The sequence below is a fragment of the Ambystoma mexicanum genome, chromosome 1q, assembly GCF_040938575.1.
Source record: "Ambystoma mexicanum isolate Mex_15411 chromosome 1q, UKY_AmexF1_1, whole genome shotgun sequence".
Lineage (NCBI taxonomy): Eukaryota > Metazoa > Chordata > Amphibia > Caudata > Ambystomatidae > Ambystoma > Ambystoma mexicanum.
The window spans coordinates 245,627,081-245,652,648 of record NC_090922.1 but is presented as its reverse complement, the minus strand read 5'-3'; the positions used below and the strand labels follow the sequence as shown (position 1 = coordinate 245,652,648).

Genomic DNA, 25,568 nt, shown 5'->3' with positions numbered 1-25,568 from the left:
GTAATGAACGTGTTGCTTTCAGCAAAGCGTACAGCAACAAAGTACCTGTACCGTTGGCGTATGTTTTGCAACTGGTTCAGGGGGAAGAATGTTGATCCTTTTCAGTGTTCAATTCCAGAGGTTCACTCCTTCTTGCTTTCTTTACCACACAGGGGTCTTCAGGTGGGGACCATTAAAGGTTACCCAGCAGCGCTGTCCATATTTATGCGCTCATTCGAAGAATGCTCTTATTTTAAGATTCCACTGATCTGTTTCTAAAAGGACTCAAGAATGTGTTCCTGCCGTCGCCTTTTCAGGTGCCGGTCTGGGACCTTAATCTGGTCTTAATGTTTTTGATGGGTGCTCCGTTTGAACCTTTGCAGTTCTGTCCATTGGGGTTGTTGACCTTTAAGACTTCTTTCTTGGTTGCAATAACATCTGCTAGAAGAGTGAGCAAGTTGCAGGCACTGTCTTCTAAGCCACCCTTTATTGTGTTCCACAAGGACAGAGTTGTATTGAGATTACGTCCTTCCTTCCTCCCTAAGGTAGTCTCTGACTTTCACTTAAGTCAAAAGGTTGTGCTGCCCGCCTTCTATCCTCCTCCACATCCTAGTAAGGAAGAGGAACGGCTACTTAGATTGGATCCAAGGAGAGCGTTAAGCTTCTATCTTGCCAGATTGTCCAAGGTCAGAGTGGACAACCAGCTCTTTGTGGGGTACACTGGTCACAGGTTGGGCCAGGCTGTTTCTAAATAGACCATGTCTTAGTGGATCATCCTCACCATTTCTGAGTGCTATAGACTTGCGAGCATAGACCTGCCTGAGGGCTTGAGGGCTCATTCCACCAGGGGCATTGCTACATCGGCAGCCCTATAGAGGGGTGTTCCCGTTAAAAACATCTGTGATGCTGCGACCTGGTCTTCCATCCACATGTTTGTTAAACATTATTTCCTGGTTACTTCACATGTTCAGGATTTGGCCTTTGGGAAGTCTATGCTTAACTCTGCCATTTAATTGGTTATATTTAAATTATCCTCCCTCCACCTTTGGTTACTGCTTTGGGAGTATATCAAAGATGAGGAATACGTTGGCGGATTCAATCCATTCGAAGAACAAGTTACTTACCAACTGGTAACATTCTTTCGACTGGATGTTCCTCCAACGTATTCTTCACTGCCCTCCCAGCCTACCGTTCTGAAGAATTTCCTGTGCTGTTGCAGCTCACGTTCCGACAAGGCTGAAGGCAGTCTACGCTTGTTGGACCCACATGGCCTACACGATGAGAGGTGGGAAAAAACCTGAACTGAGGCTATGGGCACTTTGTGTGCTACTTATAACATCCGATTACGTCACCCTCGACGCAGGCTTTCGAGGGACATTGACACAACGCCATCGACATAGGGCGCCCTCTACCAAAAAAGATTCCGAAGCAGACGAGCTGTGGACATTACATGTCAAAGATGAGGAATATGTTGGAGGAACATCCAGTCGAAAGAACGTTACCAGTTGGTAAGTAACTCGTTCATCTGCCTTAATGGCCAGATCCGGTGTGGTGGCATAGGTGTTTTCCGAATCTTTGAGCGGAAGTTTGCAACCCTTCAAATCACGTCAGATGGTTTTGAGAACCCTAAACTATTTTGCTAATATATGCTTTTAGGTCTGCCACACCATGCCATGTTATGTAGTCTCTCGGGTGGTATGGGTGAAATAGGTATGGATATCCACCTCTTTATTTGCCCTGAACACTGTGTCCTGTAATGCCTCTGATTTAAACCTTCACAATGCCCGAGTAGGAGCCCTGCTGCCCATCATCTGCGTAGTAATGGGAGAGTGGTCTGAGAACATACGGGGGAGAATATCCACCCATTGTACATTTCCCACCAATTGTCGTTATCAACACAAGGTCAATACAGGATGCCATGTAGTGTACTAATGAGTAGAATATGTACTGTTGATCTTGTGGGTACACATGACTGGAGTTGATGGATTTGATGGATATGAATCAATAATATTCGCAATGTTCTCATAAAAGTCATGAGAATTAGTGTTTGGTCTATATGTATTAACAAGCAACACTTCAACCTCAATAACCGTGTACCATCACATACCTGACGTGAAGAACCTATTACTCCATGATGCAGCCACATTTTTCTTAGCCGCCGCTGTAGTGTGCATATCTTGAAGGCACAGGATATTAACCTTATGCCGATTGACCTAATCAAATATCTGCCTTTCTTTCGTATAGTTACCGAGCCCCTAACATTCCAATTTAGGTTAAGCGCTTTCATAACATGCATGTGAAGTATCTGGTGTACGTCTATCTGCCAAATGGGTACGCTCCCTGTTTCCTTATTCCTTATACCAATGAACATCTTCATTAACACTTGTTTGCAAGACAATTTCTTAATAACTTTTCACCCCTGAAACAATCCCCACCCTTCCTTAGCCCCCACCCAAGATGGTGATGTTAACCGTCTGACACCCAACATTACAGATCCGACTATGAATCATAGTCTTACTGGAAAGAGCATCCCACACTGCACTGACCTGTCCCTCAGTACCATCTGTACTCCAATGAATGATCTATGCTCCATCTGGACTGCAGTGAATGAGTCCGGATATATGTGCACAGTGGCTGATTCATAGCGAAGGGATCCCTTCTGCCTGGCCAAGCGCAGGAAAAGATCTCGGTCACAGTAATAAAACAGGCATACTATCACTGGCCTCAGTGTGACTCCAAGTTTGGATTTGTTTGCCAGAGACTAGTGGGCTCTTTCTACCACAAATAAGGTTGAGAACAGCGGGTCTTCAAGAAGTTTCCTGAGCCGGGCCTCTACTGCTGGCTCCATGGGACCCTTGCCGAACCACTCCGACAAGCCAACCATGTGGATGTTGTTGCCCCTGGACCTTAACTAAATCATTGCAACATTTCAGGTCTCTGGATATTGCGGATACTTAGGTCTTAAGCCCCACTATGTCATCCTCTGCAGTCCCAATGTGGGACTCTGCCTCTGTCACTCTGGCCTCTCCGTTCCATCTTGGCATTCAGTGTGGAAAAAGTAGTAGTGATGTCATCCAGTTTACCACCAACTGCAGCAAACTCAGTCTACATACGGTCCATAATCTGCTGCAAGTCTGGCATATCAGAGGCTGCGCCCCCGAGGCCTCCCCCGGCTCGCTCTCGAGGACTGCTTGCCTCTCTGGCAAAGGAATAAATGTTGCTCTATTTTTTATTGGCCCACTCCCCTTCTTCATCTTTACAGGAGATCAGGGCAATTCAGCAATCAAATGGTGGTCAGTGTGCTCTTGGCAGGCAGGGCGGCCAGGTACCTAACAGGATCTTTCAATGGATGCAGCGCAATTATGCACTCTGCCTGTAGCAGACCTCAGTATAAGCATCCACGAGATCACACACCAGCCAGGCTTCTCATCACAGTCCACAGTGGGTCATGGAGCTCAGGAAGAGGCAGCCATGTTGCAGGCTTCTCAACAGCGCTCCTCAATAGCAAAGTCTTGATCCCACCTCCATCTATGAACTAATATGGGAGTTTAACAAATACGAGGAATCCATTAGAAGAACAAATTACTTACCCCTGGTAATGTTCTTTCTGATGGATTCTCATCGCCCTACAAACCTGCTCCTCTATCCTTGGTCGAATTTCCATTGATTAAATGTTCCTCTCAACGCCTGGGTGCTTGTTTGATCTTAGACATGGCTGTGCAATAAGTGGGGGAAAAACCTGAACTGAAGCAGCAGATGTGGTGCATGCTGTTTATACCAGTGTCGACATCCTGTCCGAGAGCAGGGTGTAAGCCGCTGAGGGAGTTTGAGTCTGGCTTACAGTGCCCTCTGCTGTCAAAGTTTCCAAAGCTGCAAGCATGATATCTGATATATCAAAGATGAGGAATCCATGGGAGGAATATTCATCAGAAAGAACATTACCCGGGTTAAGTAATTTGTTGTTCTCCCCATCTCCATTGCAAAGGCCCTCAAATATGAAGCACTCGCACTACTTCCCAACGCCATCAATATGGATTCCACGCACAATACATCTTTCCTAGATACTTTGAAAATGGGACAGATCCTCCATCTATTGAAGAAACCCACAATTGACCTGGATGGCCTGGCGAACTACTACCCCATCACGCATCTACTCTCCTTGGCATAGTGATTGTGAAGATAGCTGCTATCCTCTTGCACGAAACAATCCCTCATTACAATCTCTCCTACAGTACTCCTTATCTGGTCTCTGTCCACAATGCAGCACCAGGACCACCACCATCCACATTTATGTAGTCACTCTAGACAGATTGGACTCTTGCTTGCTTATCATTCTCAACCTCTCTGCTGTCCTTGTTATCATTGACGGTACAACCCTCATCTGCTCTTCACCATGGGCTTCATTGGAACAGTCCTTCAGTTGTTTGACTCCTACCACTCCAACAGAGACCACCACGTGCAGATGAGCCCCACTGACACCAACACTGTCAATTAACAATGCTCCATCATGTACCATGCTAAGATAGATTTCTAGAATCTGGCCAGGTGGACAGATTTTAGGCAGTCACCCTATCATATGATTTATTTTTATTTATTTATTGTGCATTTGGTAGGCGCTTATACAACAAGTAAATTGTGTTTCAAAGCACCCACAGGGCAACAGGGACGGAACCTGGGACTGAAAACAATGTATACACGGGAGGATAAAGGCAGACCTACTAGGCCTTGTGAGCATTCAGAGGGTGCAAGTGCAGAGAGAGAAGAGGGAAGAGGTAGTGGAGGATAAGTGCTGGAGTGCCTGTGCTTGTGGGTGAGCAGCAGATGCAAGTGCTCAGTGTAGAAGGTGCTAGGGAGCATTGAGCTGCAATAAGTAGGTAAGTGCAGGCCTATCGTGGCGTAGCGCAGTGGATGCCAAAGAGAATGCTGTGTATAGGCAGAGACTGAGGCGATTGGGTGTGGGGAGGCCAGGGCCCCGAAGGACACATGTTATGTTACTTGGCATTTATATTGTGCTCTATTTATCTTTGGTCTGACCTCAAAGCGCTGGTAGGATGAACACCCTCGGGAACCGTAGTTCTGGTCAGTAGAGAGGGGTAGTCCTAGGGTGCATGGGTGCACCAGAAATGTGTGCAGCTGATGTAAATGCCGGATGGTAGCTGCATCCTAGTGATAGGTGTAGTGCTGAAGATATCAGTTGGATATGTGCCGCCTGGCGGGTGGACACCAAGACTGGGCTCTTGGCTGCGTTGGGCCTGAAGGACGCATATGTGAGCAACAAGGCCGGAATGTGCTCGGCTAGCTGCGTTTTATTAGGGTGATGAGGTGTTCATGGGGTTGTATTCATATGTGAACTGCTAGGCCGAATTAGGGGTATAGCTGTGTTTTAGTTGTATGATGGTGTATAGTAGAGAGTAAGCGTGGTGATGCGATATGATGGTTATCTTTAAAGCACCCGAGACCAGGCAGGTGAACAAGGATGGCAGGGAACACAGCGCCACACGGACGCATCTCTATGCTGGGCTTACAGCAACAGGAGGGGGGGTGCAGATATATAGGAACAGCATGGGGGACAGGAAAGCAGGGTACACAGTGATACACAGGGACAGGTTAACATTTCCATTCACATTTCTATATAGATGCGATTCAGGATAATGTTTGCAACTCCACCCAGGTGTGGGACAGGCCAACATTTGCAATTCTATCTAGAATCGACTTGGGCTAATGTTCGTGATTTCATCTAAGTTGGAGCACCTGCTTCCATCCACAAGTCCATCAAGTGTGGGCCATGCTAACATTGCATTCCTGTCTACACATCGACTCGGGCTATTGTTTGCGGTTTAATCATGCTGATATTCACAATTCCATCCATGTGTGGGACATGCCGACATTCCCAATTCCATTTAAGTGTGGGACACGCTACCATTCACAATTCAGTCCACGTGTGACACATGCTACCATTCACAATTCCATCCAGGCGTGGGACATGCTACCATTCACAGTTCAATGTAAGTGTGCCACATGCTAACATTTACAGTTCCATTTAAGTGTGGGACATGCTGCCATTCATAATCTATCTGTGTGGCACATGCTAATATTTACGATTCCATCTAGGTGCGACGCAAGCTAATGTTTACAACTCTGTAGGGTCTGGCGTAGGCTAATGTTCACAGTTCTATCTAGATAATATTAATGTAGCATTTATATGGCGCTACGAACCCTCAGGTATATGAGCGCTGCTTATTATTACCCACGGTGTGTGGTGCTCATTTATCGACCTCGGAAGGATGAAAGACTGAGTTTGGCCCTGCCGGGATTCGAACCTGCGTCAGCAGGCTCTGCACAGATGTCAAAGCGAGCACTACTTGCTGTGCTATTGGACCGGCGATAGCATAGCGAGTAGATGTTGGACTGCTGTAAATTCACAATCCTATCTAGGTGTGATGCAGACTAATACTCACAATTCTGAGGTAAGGTAATGTTGATTTTCAGGGTTTTCTGGAGTAGAGTAATTGCTGTACTCCCCACCCATGTCACACTTACCTTTTTTTGGTTGCTGCTGGTTAACGACTGGTCGCTGGCTTCACTGGCTTCCCCTGCATACACTTCCTGGAGCTGCCTCTGTAGGAGCCGCCCTTTGCCTTGGCGCCCTTAGCGGGCACGCAGGCCAGGAACGGTTCCGAGGATGATGCACACAGTACACGGGGCCTGGGGCACTTATTTAAAAAAAATTGGGCAAAATGAGGTAGCGGGGGCACAACTACTCTCGCCTGCTTCAAGGATGTAAAAAAAATAGAAAGAAAAAAGAAATAAAGGGCCCTTGTCACCAATCACAGCGACTGTAGGATTAGCAGAGGCGGGAAGAAGGGAAAGGAGGCGGTGAAAAGGAAAGTCCCGAGGAGCTACTGGAATTTGAGGAGGTACGGCTCAAGATGAAGAGGAAGAGGAAGGGGGAGGCTGGTCCATAAGAGGGAGCCAGCTGAAGAGGGAGATCGGCCTCCGGCCCTCTGTTTAGTGAAACGCTTTACACACACAGTTGGTACCAGAGGAGCGTAGAGGTCTGGAGGGATGGTATTTATTAAGAGTGAGTTGCTCAAAATGTTGTTTCGGGCTGCTGCTTTTATTCTCCCGGCTAGAGTTAAGTGAAGTCAGGTGTGTCTGGTTGTGCTTGATTGCCTGACCCTGCCTGGCTTTATTAGTGGGACAACCTAGTGGTTGGTGGTAGTAGTCTTTCCTCTGCTTCTTAAAGTGTCTCTCAAAGATAATCTCCAATCAGTTTCGTGGGAAAAAGGAAATGGGGGGGGCATACTGCATCTCTCCTAAGGGGTTCTCACCCCTTGACCCTAAGTATCCTCCTCCCAGGTGATCCTCCCTCGCATATCTGCCCCCCAGGGTCAATATCCAAAAGCTCTGGCCTTTCCCTGGCCACCTGAGGGGAGGATTGTGGGGGAAAACAACAAGTGAGTACACCCTCAGGTTTCTCCCAGAGCCCATAGAGGATGGCAAGAGTGAGGGGAAGGAGGGAGCATGGGTCTCTATAGGAAGGAACTCAGTCTTGCTGGCATTGAGGCAGAGATTGTTGGAACTGTACTAGGACTGGATGGCTGATAGGCAGTCTGGGAAGATGGAAGAAGTATGAGCGTCAGTTGGGAGTTTGAAGAAAAGTTGTGTCCTATGCATAGCACTGGAAGTTAGGAGAGAAGGTGGAAATGAGGAGTGCCAGTCGAGCAAGGTAATTGTTAAAGAGCCAAAGGGGAGAGGTTCGAAACCTGGGGGACTCCACTGGTACAGAAAGAGGTAGGGGAGGAGAAGGTTCCCAGAATAACCTGTGACGGGCGGTCACTTAGGAAGTAGGTCAGCCAGTCCAGTGCCCGCTCTGAGATACCCAGGGTATCGTGGAGCCGTTTTATGATGATGGAATGTTTAACCGTGTCAAAGGCAGAGGAGAGGTCAAAAAGAATGAAGACAGCTGTAGGGGCAGGAGAATCCAGCAGTTCTTCATGGGTGTTCAGAACACAAATTTACGTGCCTCTGGGTGCTCGGAATCCAAATTGATGGTCGTAGCGACCGCCAACAAGTATAGTATAAGAAGTAAGTTGGGGGAAGACCAGTTTCTCCTGGAGTTTCCCAAGGAAGGGGGTGATATAGATAGGGCGATAGTTGGCTGGGCAGGTGGGGTCTGCTGAAGATTATTTCAGGCGAGGACGCTCAAGGGATTGCTTGAGAGAGGAGGGGAAAGATCCAGTGGCAAAGGAGTGGTTGCAGAAATCAGCAAGTGCAGGGGCAAGAGAGCCAAGATTGTCCATAATGGTTCTGGAGGGACACATGGAAACCTGTTTGTAGGAGACCTTTATGATATGATATGGCATTTATAACGGGCCTATACACAAGTGTTTCAAGGTGCTACAAGCGGACAACTCTGGTAACCTCATCAGCTGGTACAGGGGAGAAGGAGGGTTGGAGGCCATAGGAGGCAAGGGAGTGGAGTAGGGGCTGGGGTAGAGGGACGCAAGGGTGCACAGGATGTCCTGAGTTTTAGTAGTGAAGTATGTGGCCAGCGTGTTGCAGAGGGCTTGGGAGGGGAGGGTGAGGAGGAGACTGCAGATTGGTTGGCTAGTTCCCTGTAGATTTTAAAGAGTTCAGCCGAGTTGTTGGATGCCCCAGAGACCCGCGCCTGGATGTGGGCCCTTTTCTTGGTGCGGATGGAAAGTCTGTATTGTCTTTGGAGCAGGTGACAGGGCAGTTTGTCAGAGTTCTGCAGCTCTGCACTTGTTTCACGGCTGCAAGTTCAGAGTATTACCACATGTTACGCTTGGAGGCAGGTCTCGGGTGGATCCTCATGTCTGGCACAAGAATGTCTAGAGTGTTAGTAATAGTCAGGTGGAGGTTGCTGAGAACAGAGTCCGAGGTAGTCTGGAGTGGGTGGCGGGGGGTGGGGTGGAGGAGGAAGCAAAGCCAGACGCTGCGCTCGTTTCACCGGACGGATGTTCGTGAATGAGGTTGGCAGGGCTGGAGGAGCTGCATTGAAAGGGCTGAAGGGACCCAGGTGGGAGGAGAAGTGTGAATTGGCCAGGAGAGAGGGGTGACCAGTGGGGAGGAGAGTGAAAGATCCGGGTGGATGAGGGAATCAAGTGTGTGCAGCCGGGTGGGTTGGGCCAGAAGGGAGAATGGAGAGGGAGAAAGAGGTGCAGAGGTCGTAGACGAGCTTGGATGCCGAGGTGGAAGAGTCCAGATGGATGTTGAAATCTCCCAAGAGAAGGAGTTTAGATGTGGTTGAGAGGAGAGAGGAGCGGAAATCGGCAAATTCAGTGAGTAATAGGGTTGCAGAGCCAGTGGGACTGTAGATAGTGGCAATGGTCAGAGAAGAGGAGGGAGACATGACTGACTGGCACACCAGGCTCTCCAAGGAGAAGTAATGCTGGGTGGGTATAAGGAATGGACCCACTCAGGAAAAATGAATGCAACCCACCGCCGGCATGGTTAGGGTGGGGCATGGAAATGATCTTGCAGCCATCGGGAGAAGGTAGTCAAAAGCAGTGACTGAGCTGGCATTGAAACACGCCTCGGTAAGAGCGAGGATGTCAAGGCAAGAGGCTTCAAGAATGAAGCAGATGTTGGCGGAGTGTTTGTTGTCTGAGTGAGCCTTAGTTGTGGCTAGATTAAGGCCTCCGCTTTTAAGGTTTTCCAAGGAGGACTACAGGGACATGTTACACCAGTCGAAGGGGGTGGGGCTCAGAGAGAGTGGAAGGAGAAGCAGATGTGGGAAGGAAATTAATGAGGGACGGCAAGCGCCAGTCAAATAGGTTACGTTGAGGACCCTGAACCAAGATCGTGCCAGTACGGTAGACATTAATGATACACCGGGATGATGTGAAGCCCGCCAAGACGACTTCCCACTTGGTGCCACCATTAATGGGAGAGTATGTGAAAGGGGAAGAGAGTAGAGGAGAGAAAAGGAGCCTATAGATCCGGGGAGGGGACTCAGAAGAGGTTATCAGTGGACACCCGTCTGTAATTAGCAGTGACATTAGGTGTCTGCTATGGGTAGGCCAGGGCTGGCGGTCAGGATGTCTTTTTTTTGTGCTTTTCTTCTTCCAGACTTCATGAGAGAGGGGAGGGTAGGTATAGTGTAGCAGTTAGAGAACATAGGATAGATGGTGAGTGCCATCAGGGTAGCAGAGGATAGTTGAAGGTAAGAGGAGTGGCTGCACAGTACAATCCATGTCCACTCACCAGGCGGACTAGTAGTTCCAAAAAGGACACACTGACAAAAAAAGCAATGCAAAAAGTGGGTTGCAAGATTTTAAAAACACACACCGAGATTTGAAAATCAAGTGGGCCACAGAATGCAAAGCAAGAGGTGGAATAGTTGAGTCAACGTGGGCAGAGTGAGATGGGCACAGATTGGTTCAGGTTCAGAGAATGCTATTGGATGAGGCAGTGGAAAGATCAGCCAGCACTCACTTTTTGATCAGAAAGGAGCATGGAGATGCACTGGCTTAGGTACATGCAGGTGCCGGCCATCAGGAGGCTGCTTCATAGTTCGTGAGGGGAAAAGAGGGTTTGGGCCCTTCTAGTGCTCCGTGGCCCAGACAGGCACTGACCGGGCCAAAGGAGTGGGGCCGGCTTCAGCCTGCCAGCGTCAGGGATTGGCTTATCACTGAATGGCCTGCTCAATCACAGAGGGGCAGCTGGATGGTCTCTGTGTAGCTCCACTACAGCACATGGCCTGGATGGCCTGTGTGTAGCTCCTCATTCATCCGTCGCTCTGCAGCACAGCCCTGCCCAGAGCTCCTCTCCCTTCTTGTGCAGCTCCCTCCTCAATCAGCCTGCCCTGAGCTGCTGGAAGGAACGCTGCACAGGGTAATGCCAGATTACTTTGTTTGATGCAATCTGCGCGTTGTGCCGAATTTCCTGAAACTGCATTGGAAAATTGCCATCTGCTGCCTGCATTCTATCTACTTCTGCCTGCTGAAAAAAAAATTCTTGGGTGCTTTTACCTGACATTTAAATCTTTTCTACATATTGCCTCATTATGTGTGATTGTGCAAAATGGCTGCACTTCTTGCCAACAAGTGAGCATTCTTGGCCATCCCTCACTCCCATCTCCTATTGGTCTACAAAGGCCAATCATTGCAGCCGGGAGGCGGGAGCCGGCGAATCCACTAAGGCCCACAACAAAGGCACCTGTCTGGTCCCTGACCGCTAACAGGAGCTATTTGATTTGCGGGGTCCCTGCACCCAGGTAGCTTAACTACAATGAAGATGCCACCTCACTCCACTAAGAAATCCGGACTGTCTTGACATTGTAACCTCCTGAACTATGGGTTAGTCCCATCTTTCCTGACTCACGCCTACCACCTTTGACTATCACTGTTCTTTCTGCTTGTTTCCCGGCTTTGTTGTCACTCTGATCCGCAGTGCTTCTTTAAACCCTTTGCTCGCCTCCATTCCCATGGCGCTTTGTCTCCCCTATCTTTTCCAACTGCTTCTCCATTGACTATCCTTCCCTTCTCTCCAAGTCTGGCAGGAAGAAGTTCAAAAAGGATATCCTGGTCTCAAACCTTGGTCTTCCTATCGTCGAACCTACTCTAACGCATCCTCCAGACAGACCCTCACTGACATCCTCTTTGTCGTTCCTTCGCCAGATCTCTGGACTATTCATATGAACTCTGTGCTCTGTCTTATCCCCTCCTCTCCCATTAATGGTGGCACTCGCTGGGACGTTCTAATGGCTTCCTTCGACTCCTCCAAAGTTATCATGAATGTCTACCTTAATGGCACTCTCATGGTCCAAGGTCCTCAGGCCAATCTCCTCCTCTGTGATAGGCGCTTCCCACACCTTATCCATTTCCTCTCATTTCCTGACTAACTAGACCTTGATGTCCTTGGTCTTACTGAGACATGGTTCATGGCCAGCTGTGTCACAAGCTTTGACAAACTCCTCCCAGATGGCTACAAGATCCTCTCCGAACCCAGACACCTAGATCCTCCCAGTCTGGTAGAGGGGTAGCCCTGAAATTTCCTGAGTGGATTCCTGCCTCTATCATTCCCACTCAGACCTACTCCTCTTTTGAAGGCCTCATCTGTAGGCTCTCTCTCTCTCTCCCTCCTAGCCATTCTCTTACCGTGGCTACGATCTACCGGCCTCCTGGTCAAATCACCTAATTTCTCTGAGTGGGCGGACCTCTCCTCCTCCCTCTTCGCTTCTACAACTCAACATCTCCTCGGTAACCTCAATATCCATCTAGACTCCTTGTTCCTCCTCTTTACTCTTCCGTGACCTCCACGACTCCCTCTCTATCCTCCCCTCTGGCCCGAATCACTCTGCAGGGCACACACTCAGTGTCTTTATCTCCTCTGACCTCTCTCTCTCTCCATCCCCCTGACCACTCCTCTCTCCTGGAGCAATCATTCCCTCATCTCTCCCTCTCTCCCTCTCTTCCCTCCCCTTCCAACCCTACCCCAACATTGCCACCTACCTTCTCTGACATCCGTCCCATGAAGCGTGTGTCAGTTGAGGCTTTCACCACCACCTTCTCTCCCCCACCTCTGGCTGACTCACATCCTGACACAGCCCTGTCTCTGCTGTACTCTTTTACTTCTGATACGCTTGCCCCTGTTATGAGAATCCGTTTGAAGTCCAAAACCAAGTGAATTCTTGGTATGACTCTGACCTAGCTACCCTTAAACGTAAGTGTATGGTGGCTGAGAGGAAATGGAGGGCTTCTTGTTCATCCTCTGACAAACTGGCCTGTTGCCTGCTTTAAAGGCATTACCCACTCTGTCCTCACCAAGAAGAGAGTCCACATTCAAGCCTGCATCTTTGCAGCATATAACAATTCGGCTGAACTCTTTAAAATCTGCAAGGAACTGGTCAACCCTGCTGCAGTCTCTACCCCCCCGTTTCCTCCTAGGCTCTTTGCAATGCCCTTGCCTCTCACTTTATCTCAAAAACCCAAGATATCCTGTCTACCCTCTCCTTCCTCCCCTCTTCCCCCTCTCCGTCTGTGCCTGCTGACCCTCCTTTAAGCACCCCCACCTTCTTTCTCATCCTTTCCTCTTTTCTCCCCTGACGAGGTCGCTAGACAAGTCCGATCTATGAAAGCCTTGTCAAAACAGGTTCATCCCTGTTCCTCTAAAACCATCAAGGACCACGTTGATAGCCTCGCTCCAACCCTTGCTGTTTCTGCAACCACTCCTTTGCCTCAGGATCTTCCTCTTGTGCATCCTCTTCTCAAGAAACCCACAGCCGATCCTTCTTGTCTGGCTAACTATTGCCCATTTTCCATTACTCCTTTTCTGGGTAAATTCCTGGAAAAGCTTGCCATCTCTCAGCTTAACCTTCATTCAAATTCTGTTGGCTGTCTCCATGACCACCAGTCTGGCTCCAGAGCTGCCAGAAGCACGGAAACTGCTCTCCTGAATGTCCGTGAAGATCTGCTCTCCAATCTTGACTCGACATTCCCTCTATCCTCAGCCTACTCGATCTTTCTTCTGCCTTTGACACAGTCAACCATATCATCCTGCTCAATCGTCTCTGTGATAATCTGGCCCTCACTGATCAGGCTCTGGCCTGGCTGACATCTTTCCTCTCTGATCGACCCTCCCAGGTCCAACTTGGGTCCTTCCTATCATCTATCTCCCTCTCTACCTGTGGTGTTTTCCAAGGATCTAACTTCTCGTCCTGGCTTTTCAACCAATACCTGGCAACTCTCTGCAGCTGCATTGCTATTGTCTGATCCAAGTTCCAGTGCTATGCTGACAACGCTACTCATTTTCATGCTGCCCTCTGCCACCTCCTCACCTCCTCTAATCTCTGATGGCCTAACTGCCATTCAAGATTGGTTTGCTGCCAACGATCTTTGTCTGAATGCCAGCAAGACAAAGATCCTCCTCATCGACACACCTACACCCTCCTTTCCCCTCATTCTCTGGCCGTCCTCCCATGGCCCTCCTCCTACCCCCACCTGCGAGGCTAAGAACCTCAGGGTCATCTTTGACTCCACGCTCTCCTTCTTTACCCACATCTCTGATGTCTCTGAAAAGTCAAACTTCCTACTGCACTTCCTCACGGGTATTATGCCTTTCCTCTCCTTCCCCTAGGAGTTCACTGTCTCCCAAGCTGTGGTTCTCTCTAGGTTGGACTAATGTAACAGCCTTTTTCGAGTGGATTGTGTCCTCCAAAGTATTCCTCATCTTAGCTGTATTCCATCCAGCTTTGCTGCTCTTCGGAAATTTTTTCGGCAGAGGGCGCCATGCTTCGATGTCGAGTCGATGGTCCCTCGAAGGCCTCCCTTGAGGGTGACGTCATTGGGTGTATAAGTAGCACGCGTGTTGCCCGTTGGCCTCAGTTCCGTTTTTGCGCAGTTACGTTGCTTCGGACATTTGGCGCGCCTCGAGTTCTGTGAAGAAATATAATATAAACAAGAAGAAATATGTCCTCGTCATCGACGCCGACTACGACCCCGAGATCGGGTTTCAAGAAATGCAAGTCGAGCGGCTCAAAAATCTCGATCACAGACCCGCACCGTGAGTGTTTGTGGTGCCTCGGAGAAGGCCACGACATGGAGGCCTGTTCGAAGTGTCAGACGATGACGGGGAAGGCCTTGCGAGAAAGGAGAGGAAAGCTACAGGTAGGTCGTAAGGATCGAAAAGCCTCTAGCGTCGAGTCGAGACCCCATGAGGAGAAATCTCCTCGACGCAAAAGGCATCGATCTAGATCCCGAAGCGATTCTCATTGCTTGTCGTCTTCATCAAACAAATCTAAGAAACTACGCCACAGGTCTGCCTCCACCTCTTTGTCAGACGAATCTCCCAAAAGGATGAAATGCCCCACAAAACATTTGTCTTCCGAAGAGTGGGACGCATTCAGGGTCAAAATGATGGAGGTGTTTGAGAAGGCGAAGCCTCGGTCCGCGCCTTCTTCGGAAATCGGTCGGGAGCATCATCGCACCGACACTCACGCGCCCTTGAGCCCGGGTGATCGTTAAAGGAAGGATAGGGAACCTTCCAAGACGGCGAGCGATAAACGCTCGAGTCGACCGCTCGAGGTCACTGACGCCGTCCGAGACCCATCACACCTCGAAGGGAAAATCGTCGAAGACTGCCTCGACGCCCTCGAAGCAGACCCTGTCGACGGCCACTATGTTGTTGACGCCGGCGACGCCTTTATCGACGTCGACACCCTTGGCGCCAAAGGCTCCAACCAAGCCAGGGAAACCAGAAAAAGAGAAGGAGAAAGTTACAAAACATGTAATTTCTTCAGAGCCTGGTACTACACCTCTTCCTCCTCCTCTCCCAGAGAAGGTTTTCAAGCCTCTCCCTAGGAAGGAGTTTTTCAAATCCTTGACCTCAATTTTTGAGGAACAGGAGAGATCTGATGAGGAAAATGTACCTTTTGGATTGGAATATGGCACCCCAAATGTCCCAGAATGCTTGATCTCAGAGGAAAGCAGAATGAGGGATTTGGTGGAGTCTTTACATAATGCAAGTGGCATTGACACTTCTCCTGAGAATGACTTTGGTAGACCAGATCCAGGAGAGCATGCCAGTCCATCTTACCGTCAGTTAATTTCCAAGCTGGTAAATTACTTGGGATGGGCTTGACCACCAGCCCAATTCGTCCAAGACGATTTAACAGACATATTGGACCATGGTCCACTGAAGACCCAGTACTACCTTTTCATGTAGCCTTACAAAACAGGGTGGCCAAGAATTGGGAAACTCCGGATTCTATTCCTCCGGTAAATAAGTCCCTCGCATCAAAATACCGCCCAGCCCGTAGCGTCCCCGGCTATCTGTCAAAACATCCAACTCCCGAGAGTCTGGTCATACAGGCAGCCACAGCTTCCAACAAACTTGCGTACCAGTCTATCCCTCCAGACCTGGACGATAAGCATGTGGATGGTTGGGTATGGAAGGTATTTTCAGCCGGGAGCATGGCATTAAATGTGCCATGGCAACATTTTCGTACACAATGGCGGCAGAGCACATACCAGAAGGGGAAGAAAGGGAGGTTTCCTAGCCATCGTTAGAGATGGAAAGGAAGCCATGCAGGAACCCCTTCAATCTGGATTGGACACTGCACATAGTGTAAGCAGGTCCATGGGCACTAGCACGGTAATGCGCAGGTTTGCGTGGTTACGGAAGTCGGGTTTTGCACCGGACTTACAGAACCGCCTTCTGAACATGCTTTTTGACGGGTCTCACCTTTTTGGCAACAAGGCTGACGAGAGCCTTGAGAGGTTGCAGACCTCAAAAGCAGCGGCCAAATCTTTACGAGCTGCGATTAGGCAACCTCAGCCTTTTCGTGCGCAAGGGCAATCATGGAGGGGACGATGCTATCGTTATTACACCTCATATGGAAAGACGAGAGGAATGGCCAGTCAAAGGGGCCAAAGAAAGGCCACTCGTGGTGGACGAGGAAAACGTGCTAAACCAGCTGCAGCCTCTCTGCCATCAGCGGCTGCAACATCCGCCACAAAACCACTTTGAGGACTTGCACCACAAAACACCTGTAGGGGGCAGGCTGTCGCAGCATCTGCAAGAATGGCGAGCCATTACTTCAGATGTTTGGGCTCTAAAAAAAGCCTTCCTTTTCTAAAGCAACCTCAAAGCAATCCACCAGGGAGACACCCGTTGAAGTCTTCAAACCCGCTCCTACAGCAGGAAGTTCTAACCCTGCTGGAGAAAGGTGCTATAGAACCAGTACCTGCAGCGGAGAGGAACAAGGGATGGTACTCCCCGTATTTTTTTATCCCCAAAAAGGACGGAGGACTGAGACCCATCTTGGACTTAAAAACTTGAACAAGTTCCTCAGGAAAGACAAATTCAAGATGGTTACCCTTTCTCAGATCCTTCACGCCCTTCAACTCCAGGACTGGTTGGTGTCATTGGACCTCCAGGATGCTTATTTTCATCTGCCGATTCATCTCAAACACAGAAAATACCTGAGGTTCGTAGTTGGCGACTCACACTATCAGTTTTGAGTCCTGCCATTCGGGTTGACCTCGGCCCCCCGAGGGTCTTCACCAAGTTAATGGTAGTGGTGGCAGCGCACCTCAGGAGAGGGGGGGATTTATGTCTACCCCTACCTGGATGATTGATCAGAGCGCGTTCTGCCGCGCAAGCACTGGATCATCTGAAAGTCACCTGCCACTTCCTCCACAAACTGGGCTTCTCCCTCAATTTCAAGAAGTCACAGATGACACCTTCCCAACAGCTTCAGTACATAGGAGCTGTACTGGACACATCCTTGGGAAAGAGCTTGCCTCCCAAGAAGAGGGCTCAAGACATTCTTCAGATGGTTTCCAAATTCCAAAATGCCCAAAATCTCCAGGCGTACGACTTTTTAAGGTTGCTCGGCCTCATGGCATCCTGCATCATTCTGGTGCCAGACGCACGCTTGAGGATGAGATCCCTTCAATGGGCTCTAAAGACTCAGTGGTCCCAGTTCTCGGGTCAAATGACGGATCTTCTTCAGATTCCGAACAAGGTCAGACAAGACCTTCTATGGTAGATCTGTACAGAGAACATCCTAAAAGGAGAACCTTTTTGGCAACCATGGCCGGAGATCACAGTAGTGACGGACGCCTCCTGGGGTGGGGAGCTCATGCCAACGATTTGACAATCAACGGTCGTTGGTCTCCATCGGAGTCCAAACTACATATCAACCTTTTAGAGCTGAGGGCAATCAGACTAGCGCTGAAGGCCTTCCTGCCATCTGTCAGGGGAAAGAATGTCCTGATAATGACGGACAACACAGTGGCCATGCACTACCTAAACAAGAGTTTTGGGGTCACTACCCCTGTGCAGAGAGGCAATGCAGCTCTGGTATTGGGCGATTCAGGCGGGAATCTCTTTAACGGCAATTCATCTAGCCGGGGAAGAGACTATGACTCAGATGCTCTGAGCAGGCAGAGCACGGTGTCCCACGAATGGGAACTGGCTCAGGAAGTCATTCAAGAGATCTTCACCCTTTGGGGAACCCCTCAGGTAGACCTATTCGCAACCAGTACCAACCAAAAATGCGAAAGGTATTGCTCAAGGGAATTTCCCCCGAGAGGAGCCCTGTGGGACGCCTTCGTGGTGGATTGGAATTTCCCACTATTGTACGCTTTCCCTCCGATTCCAGTCATTACTGAGGTCATCAGGAGGCTGAGACGCTTCAGGAACAGCATGATCCTAATTGCCCCGGATTGGGCCAGGAGAATGTGGTATCCGGACCTTCTAGATATGTCCATCTGTCCTACAGTACGTCTTCCTCAGAGAGAGAACCTTTTCTCTCAAATGGAAGGTCAGGTTCTCCACCCAGAGGTCAGAACACTCAACCTTCATGCTTGGTATCTTAAAGGCTGAGATACAGGGATTGGAACCTTCCAGATGATGTTATGGAGGTGTTGCTTTCGGCAAGAAGGCCAGCAACAAAGTCTCTATACCGTTGCCTTTGGAAAATGTTTTGCAACTGGTGCAGGGGAAAGAATGTCGATCCTTTTCTATGTTCTATTCCGGAAGTACTATCTTTCCTTCTGACCCTAGCACATAGAGGTCTGAATATCGGAACAATGAAAGGTTAACTTGCGACACTTTCCATTTTCAAGCGCTCATCAGAAGAATGCTCCTACTTCAAAATTCCTTTTATAACGCAATTCTTAAAAGGTCCCACTAATGTGTTTCCTCCTCACCCATTTCAAGTACCGATTTGGGATCTAAATGTAGTCCTAAAATTCTTAATGTGTGCCCCTTTTGAGCCTATGCACACGTGTCCATTAAAATTACTAACATGGAAAACGCCCTTTTTAGTTGCTCTAACATCGGCAAGAAGAGTGAGCGAATTGCAGGCACTGTCTTCTGGGCCACCCTATACTGTGTTCCATAAGGACAGGGTTGTATTGAGGGTTAAACCATCATTTTTACCAAAAGTAATATCTGATTTTCATTTAAGTCAGAAAATTGTTTCACCCTCATTCTATCCTCCACCTCATCCTTCTAAGGAGGAAGAAAGATTACACAGACTGGATCCAAAAAGAGCTTTAAGCTTTTACATCTCTAGACTTTCTAGGCTTAGAGTGGACAACCAGTTGTTTATAGGCTACACAGGAAGGAAACTGGGTCAATCGGTAACAAAACAGACAATTTCACGCTGGATCGTACTTTACATTTCAGAATGCTACAGACTAGCACAAAAAGACCCACCAGAAGGGTTAAGGGCACAATCCACCAGAGGCATCGCCTCTTCCACGGCCCTTCAAAGAGGTGTCCCAATATGGTACATTTGCGAAGCAGCAACTTGGTCTTCACTTCATACCTTCTCAAAATTCTAATGCCTGGATGTTTCCCAGTCTAGGGAGATGACTTTTGGAAAAGCAGTGCTTTATTCCACCATCTAAAGGCATTGATGGGGAAAAAATCTGACCCCTCCTCCAGAGAAAGTAGCAAAATACTGCTTTGGGAGTCTATCTAAGATGAGGAATATGTTGGAGGACACAATCCACTCGAAGAACAAGTTACTTACCAACTGGTAACGTTCTTTCGATTGGATGTTCCTCCAACGTATTCCTCATCGCCCTCCCAACCTACCCCCCTGTAGATTTTTACGGGTTATTGCCATCTCAAATCTTGCAAGGCTGATACCTGTCTGCCGGCACACTCTACACAGTACAAGATCACAGGCAGAAAAAGGGGGAAAAACAGAATTGAGGCCAACGCGCGTCGCGCGTGCTACTTATACACCGATGACGTCACCCTCGACGGAGTCCTTTGAGGGACCATCGACTCGACGACATTGACGCACAGCGCCCTCTGCGGACAAAATTTCCGAAGAGCAGCAAAGCCGGATGGAATACATCTAAGATGATACGTTGGAGGAACATCCACTCGAAAGAACGTTACCAATTGGTAAGTAACTTGTTCTTCTAAATCTATCTCCTTCTACTCTAAGCCCTCTGCAACTAATCCAGAACAGGACTGCAAGACTTGTCCTTGGTCTCAAGCCCTGGGATTGTATCTCTCCAGCTCTGAAATCTCTCCATTGGCTCCCAGTGGATGCAAGGATTAAATTCAAAACCCTCTGCATTGTCCACAAGGATTTCTGGGGCCTGTGTCCAAAATACCTTCAGCTATCCCTCCGCAAATACCTCCCCTCTCGAGCTCTTTACTCCTCTACCTCCAACTCCCTCAGGGTCAGTCGTTTCTCAAAGAAACGAGCTGGGGGTAGATGTGTCTTTGGTTGGGGCCTCCCTCTGGAACAGCCTCCCTGCCACTCTGAAACTTGAGGAGAACCATCTCCGGTTCAGGAAGCACCTCAAGACCTTCCTCTTTGCTTCTGTCTTCGCGCCCCCCCTCTCCCCTGCTGATGTTCTCTCTTGTCACTTTGCACCTGGCCTACCCTCTTGTCTTCCAGGCCCAGGTACCTGCTCACCCTTCCAGCCTCCCGCACTGCCTCTGGGCCACCCCTTGCACTGGGGTCTGTATCAGTACCCATTTAGCCCCCACTTTTTCTTCTGCACTTACCGGACACTGATTCTTTACTGTTTGCTGCCTTAAACCCAGCACTTGCCCCTTGCTGACTGCGCTTCCACTGTTTGTTGCCTTCATTATTTATTTATTATTTGTCTGTTTTCTCCTTTGATTCACTTCTCCCCCCTCCCATGCACTTTTCCCCTCCCCCTCTCTTCCTTGCACTTGTGCGTTCTCAATGTCACTGGGCCTAGTAAGATTGTTGTTCTTGTTCTCCCATGTTTCCCTCCCTAGCCTTTTGTATGAGCGTGATATGAATAAAATAATATCATTACACAAGGATAACGGCCATTTTGGAGTGGGGATAATAAAACATTAGCTCAATAGCCATGTTGCTTCCACAACGCTTGTCTGTCTACTAAAAAACCAGCAAAGTATGCGCACATCAGTTGAAAGTGATGGAAAGGGTCCCCAGCAGAAAATGTGCGTGAAAAGCGCTTGCCGCACTATTTTAAATGTTCAATATTTGTTCATGATTTCAGCTCACCAATTGCATAGCCCTACTGGGCTTACATTATTTATGTCCAGGAATTGTAGAAAACCCTGCTCCTGCAGCGTCCAGTGTGGTTATGGGGATCGTGCTGTGTGTGAGGCTTCTGCACAGCCAGCATGAAATGAAACGGGAGATGCTGAGAGGTTGAAGAGAGAGCTCTGAGAGCTTAGCTCGCCGGGCTACTACACCTTGAAAATGCCCAGGGGGATGGGAGGTGGGGGGGAGGAAACGCTCCTGCACCTACCTGTGGATTGATATGACCTGGGGCAGTCAGTTCATGCCATGCTACTTAGCTCTCCAGGAGTCGGCGAGAGGTGTTTGGTTGATACCTTCCCTGTATCGTGATGTGTCCAGAGCAGACCTTCCCGAGCAGTAAGTCCAGTAAGTGGGAATCTGGAGCTGAGCTGACAAGTAGGTAGGCAATTGATGATTAAAAATAAAGAAAATCTGTGCATGCTTTTAGTTGAGATTGTCTTTGAATGATTGAGCGTGTTTGTGATTGCGATTGAAGTATGTGTTTGCATCATAGTTATGCGTGCCGGAATGAAGTGGGCATGGTGGATGCGAAAGTGAATGAGTGCTTTTCAATGTGCAAGTGGAGGAACGCTGGTGAATATGCAAATGAATTAATGCTGTTGAATGCACACACGCGTGAATGTTAGATGGCGGATAGTGAATTTAGTTGTAATATTATATTTACTTTTTGAATCAATAAATGTATACGTCTATGTTAGGGGAAATATGGGCGTGTGATTGCTTGTGCGATTAATGGGTATGATTGTGTATGTTTGCGTGGCTGTGGAAGAGCATTGGTGCACTCAGCTACTAAGGACATGTTTTCTTACTATGGCATGGCATTTTAGATAGAAGTTAAGGGTAAAGCCACCATGAGTAGTGTTACTGATGAGCAGCGGGTTGTATTTGTGTAGACTAAAATATTTTCCTACTGTGGCATAGAATTTTACCATGGTGATAAGGGCAAAGTCAATGTGAGTGTTCTTACATGGGGGAAGGTGAGCATGATTTCTTGTGGCTTGTCATTTTTTTCAAGCATTGAGGGCAAAGCCAACAAGGCTTTTCTTATGTGACCACACTGGCCTACACTGGGTCAACCAACTACAAAAATTGTTTCTTACTAGGGCATGGTGTTTTACACTGTTGTCGAGGATAAAGCCATCATGAGTGTTCTCACGTGGCCATACTTGCCAACACTGGTGCAGCCAGTCTGTATATGTTTCTGGCTGTGGCATGGAATTGTGTTACTGGTACTAAGGGCAAAGCCAAAGTTCTTAATTGGTTATATTGGCAGAGCCAGTGTGGACATGGTTTTTTAAAGTGCATTTATTGGCATTGTGGGCAAAGCAAACATGAGCATGTTCTTATGTGGGGGATACTGACATTTATCGTTGCAGCCAGCATGGACATGCATGTGCACAGTCAGCATGACTTATTTTGTTTATACTGAAAGAGTACTGGCTTATAGTGCGCAAAGCCATCATGAAAAATCTTTTGGTGAATTCTTCTGATCACTGTTGGTGACTTGGCATCTCATTATTTTCTTCATGTCTTACCTTACAGAACTGATTGTAAACTTTATGGCTTTTTATTAAATAGTTCACAGTAAGTGTGCAGTAAAATGAACCATTTTAACCAAGTATTTAAAAATAACTCTTGGGGGAGACCCGCTGCAGTCACCCTTGGTTGCTTTAGACTCCTTCGCTGTGCTTAGTCACGGTCACATATTCATGGAAATATTGCCAGCTCCAAAAAAAAAAAAAATGAAATCGGTCACCAATATATGTTCTACGTGAATCTATTGCAGTTTGTGTTTTTTCATTTTTTTGAGGCGGTGGGGGTAAGGGGGAGACCTTCTTTAACATATAGTCTTGATTTGTAAATATTACAATTTTAAGTACGTAAATGCTACTCCTGCATTAGCTATGAAACATGAGCTGGTCCTTGTCCTGTTTTCTAAGCAGCCACATGCAAAACAGTTGTTTGAATGCCCATAATACAGAACATAGGTTTTTCTTAATTTGTTTATTTTGGCAGCAAACTTGAGTTCACATATTTATTGGAGATCTGCCAACTACAACTTTGTGATTAAATTCCATTGTCATTCATTGATTTCTCAACTATTTACCTTTCCAATTCTCAGGCAAGACGTAATTGGGCAATTATTGAGCAACATGTTTGATGGCGTACCAAATGAATCTGTGGTCGTCAATGGAATACAGGTTTTGCTAACGCTTCTCGAGCCCCGAAGACCTAGGTGAGTAGAAAGAATGTGGTCTAGCTTTGCTTGTTAATCTCATAGTACTTAACCTACACCACTAAGTTTTGTATACAGGAGTTTTTTTTTTTGCTTCATTACGTTCAATAATTTTCAATCAAATTTGAAAATTAATCCTCAAACAAATTCAACTGAAAATAGATTTCTCGATTGGTGGACCGCTGAAACATGTCCTATTGATTGTGTTACATGTATAGATTTTTTATTTTTTTTAGTTTGACAGTTTTTGTTTAACTGTCCCAGTCCCAAGGCCTTTTTTGATGATTTCGGTATGTCGCCATTCAATGCCTTGTAACTTTTTTGTTAGTTGAGATATCTCGGCCAAATTTGGCCCCTTTTTTCCCCACATGTAGGCGGTCGTAAACGCCACCCATGAATCCTAAGTTGCTATAGGAGGGTGAGAGAAAATAACCAAAAAGGGCGAAAATGTTGTGTTTTTTCAAAAAATTCCAATAAAATGATGTACAAAGAAGCCTGTGGTATTTTCCTTGTAAGAGCTAGGAACAAATGCTGAATTCCACAATTTCTTTGCTTTCAAGAATAGTTTGAGTGGAAACAAAAAATATGTATTTTGATGTGGTTATCAACCGTTTTGAGAGAGGTAGGCGATTTTGGCCGTTTTTGCCAATTGGACATGCGTGGACGGAATGGAAGAAAAGGGTAGGAATGCCGAATTGGAGGTCAGAAAGGCATACATTTCTGAAAATCAGACAAAATTCCAAGTTTACGAAGGGGTGATTTGCGCAGGTCAGGCAACAACTAGGAAGCGGAAAATGCCATAGTTTCAGGAAAAAGTGGGAAAATGACTGAAAAAAAGGTATTTGGTGGACATGGTTGGCTTGGTACGGCAATGGCTTCTATGAATTTTGAGAAAAACAATGCTCTGCCACATTCCCCCGACTCTTGCAGTTAGGAAATCACACATTTTTTGTAGTGTTTAACAAAACAAGCAATACCACAAGCCAAACACTAAGCCATGGTACACAGGCGTTTTATGCTTACGGCCCGAACAGACGTACTTAGCATGTGTAAATCAGGAAAACCAATGTGATGAGGAACGGCAAGATACATTTTTTGAAAGAGCACAGGCAGACCTTTGCAAGGGTAGGTGACTTGTGCAGTTTACAAAAGTGTATGGTGCCTAAAGCAGCAACTAAATGTAGGGCACATTTGGGAAATTAAAGGGTTGTGTGACAAAGGGCACCAACAAATGGGTCGAAACGTTATGAAAACCACACAAACACAACAAATGTCATACCTTCCTGCGTTCCCACACATGTCCCAATGAAAACGGTACCTCACATGTGTGGGTGCACCTACCTGGGCGCCAAGAAGAAAGCCTAAAACACCCCTAACCTCAAGTCTTTTCCGACAGCTGAATTTCACGATTTTTTCAGACCGGCACACGATACAGATATGGGCCTAGGGTGTCCAAGCCACCAAGGAAAACAGGGAACCCTATGCATTTCCGAAAAGAGGACATCCGTGGGAATCGCAGAGGTCTGACTTGCGCAAATCGGCAGAAATGCATGGAGTTCCCAGTTTTCCTTGGTGGCTTCAACACCCTAGGCCCAAATCTGTAGGTTGCCCACATGAACAAAATGTGCTGTGCCGAAAGGTTTGGGGTTACCAGTGGGTTACCCTTTTCCTTTTGCGCCCCGGTCGGTGCACCCACACATGTGAGGTACCGTTTTCATCGGTACATCAGCAGTGGTAGAAATACTAGGGGCCCTGAATTTTCTTAATTAGATCAACTGAGATGGGGTTATAGGTTTGGCTGAGAGCAGGAAGAATAAGTAAGGAAAAAGTAATCTGTTTAACGCAAAGAGAATAAGGAAGTTTGAAGGAAGTTAATGGTGGATAAGTGATAAGAATAGAAGTAGATAGGAATGAGCCATGACTAATATTGACTTTGATAACTGTTTATGAATTTGTTTTAAGTACAATCGGAAGATATTCTTTCGTTTTAATCAATTGAATTGTGAAATTTTAAAGGTTTTGTAAAGGTTTAAATTCTTGCTTGATTAAACCCAATACATTTTTTTTAAAAAAAACTTGCTATTTAGAGGATTCATTCTCCAATTAAGTTAATCTTTCCTCCCCTGCACATCATTGAAACTTTGAGCAGCCATTCTTTCTTTGCAGAGAGGAACAGACTTTTCCATATTGTCACTAGTTCTTGGGGTGGGTAGCAGAAAGAGGGATATGGGTAATGTGAGGTGGTTACATGATACACTTTAGTCCAGTGGTGGCCTACATAAAACTAGGAAAGGATCAAACTCCCTG

General features: G+C 47.4%; 1 protein-coding gene across 5 annotated transcripts in view; it reads left to right on the top strand.

The window, feature by feature from the left end:
* The window catches only part of PPP6R1 (protein phosphatase 6 regulatory subunit 1), a 1,952,116-nt gene that overhangs the window by 608,930 nt on the left and 1,317,618 nt on the right, over positions 1-25,568 (top strand). For all 5 annotated transcript variants that reach the window (XM_069638194.1, XM_069638176.1, XM_069638186.1 and 2 more), the window contains one exon: positions 23,148-23,261. In XM_069638194.1, coding sequence (XP_069494295.1) covers positions 23,148-23,261 — 114 coding nt within the window. The remainder of the gene's footprint in view (positions 1-23,147; positions 23,262-25,568) is intronic.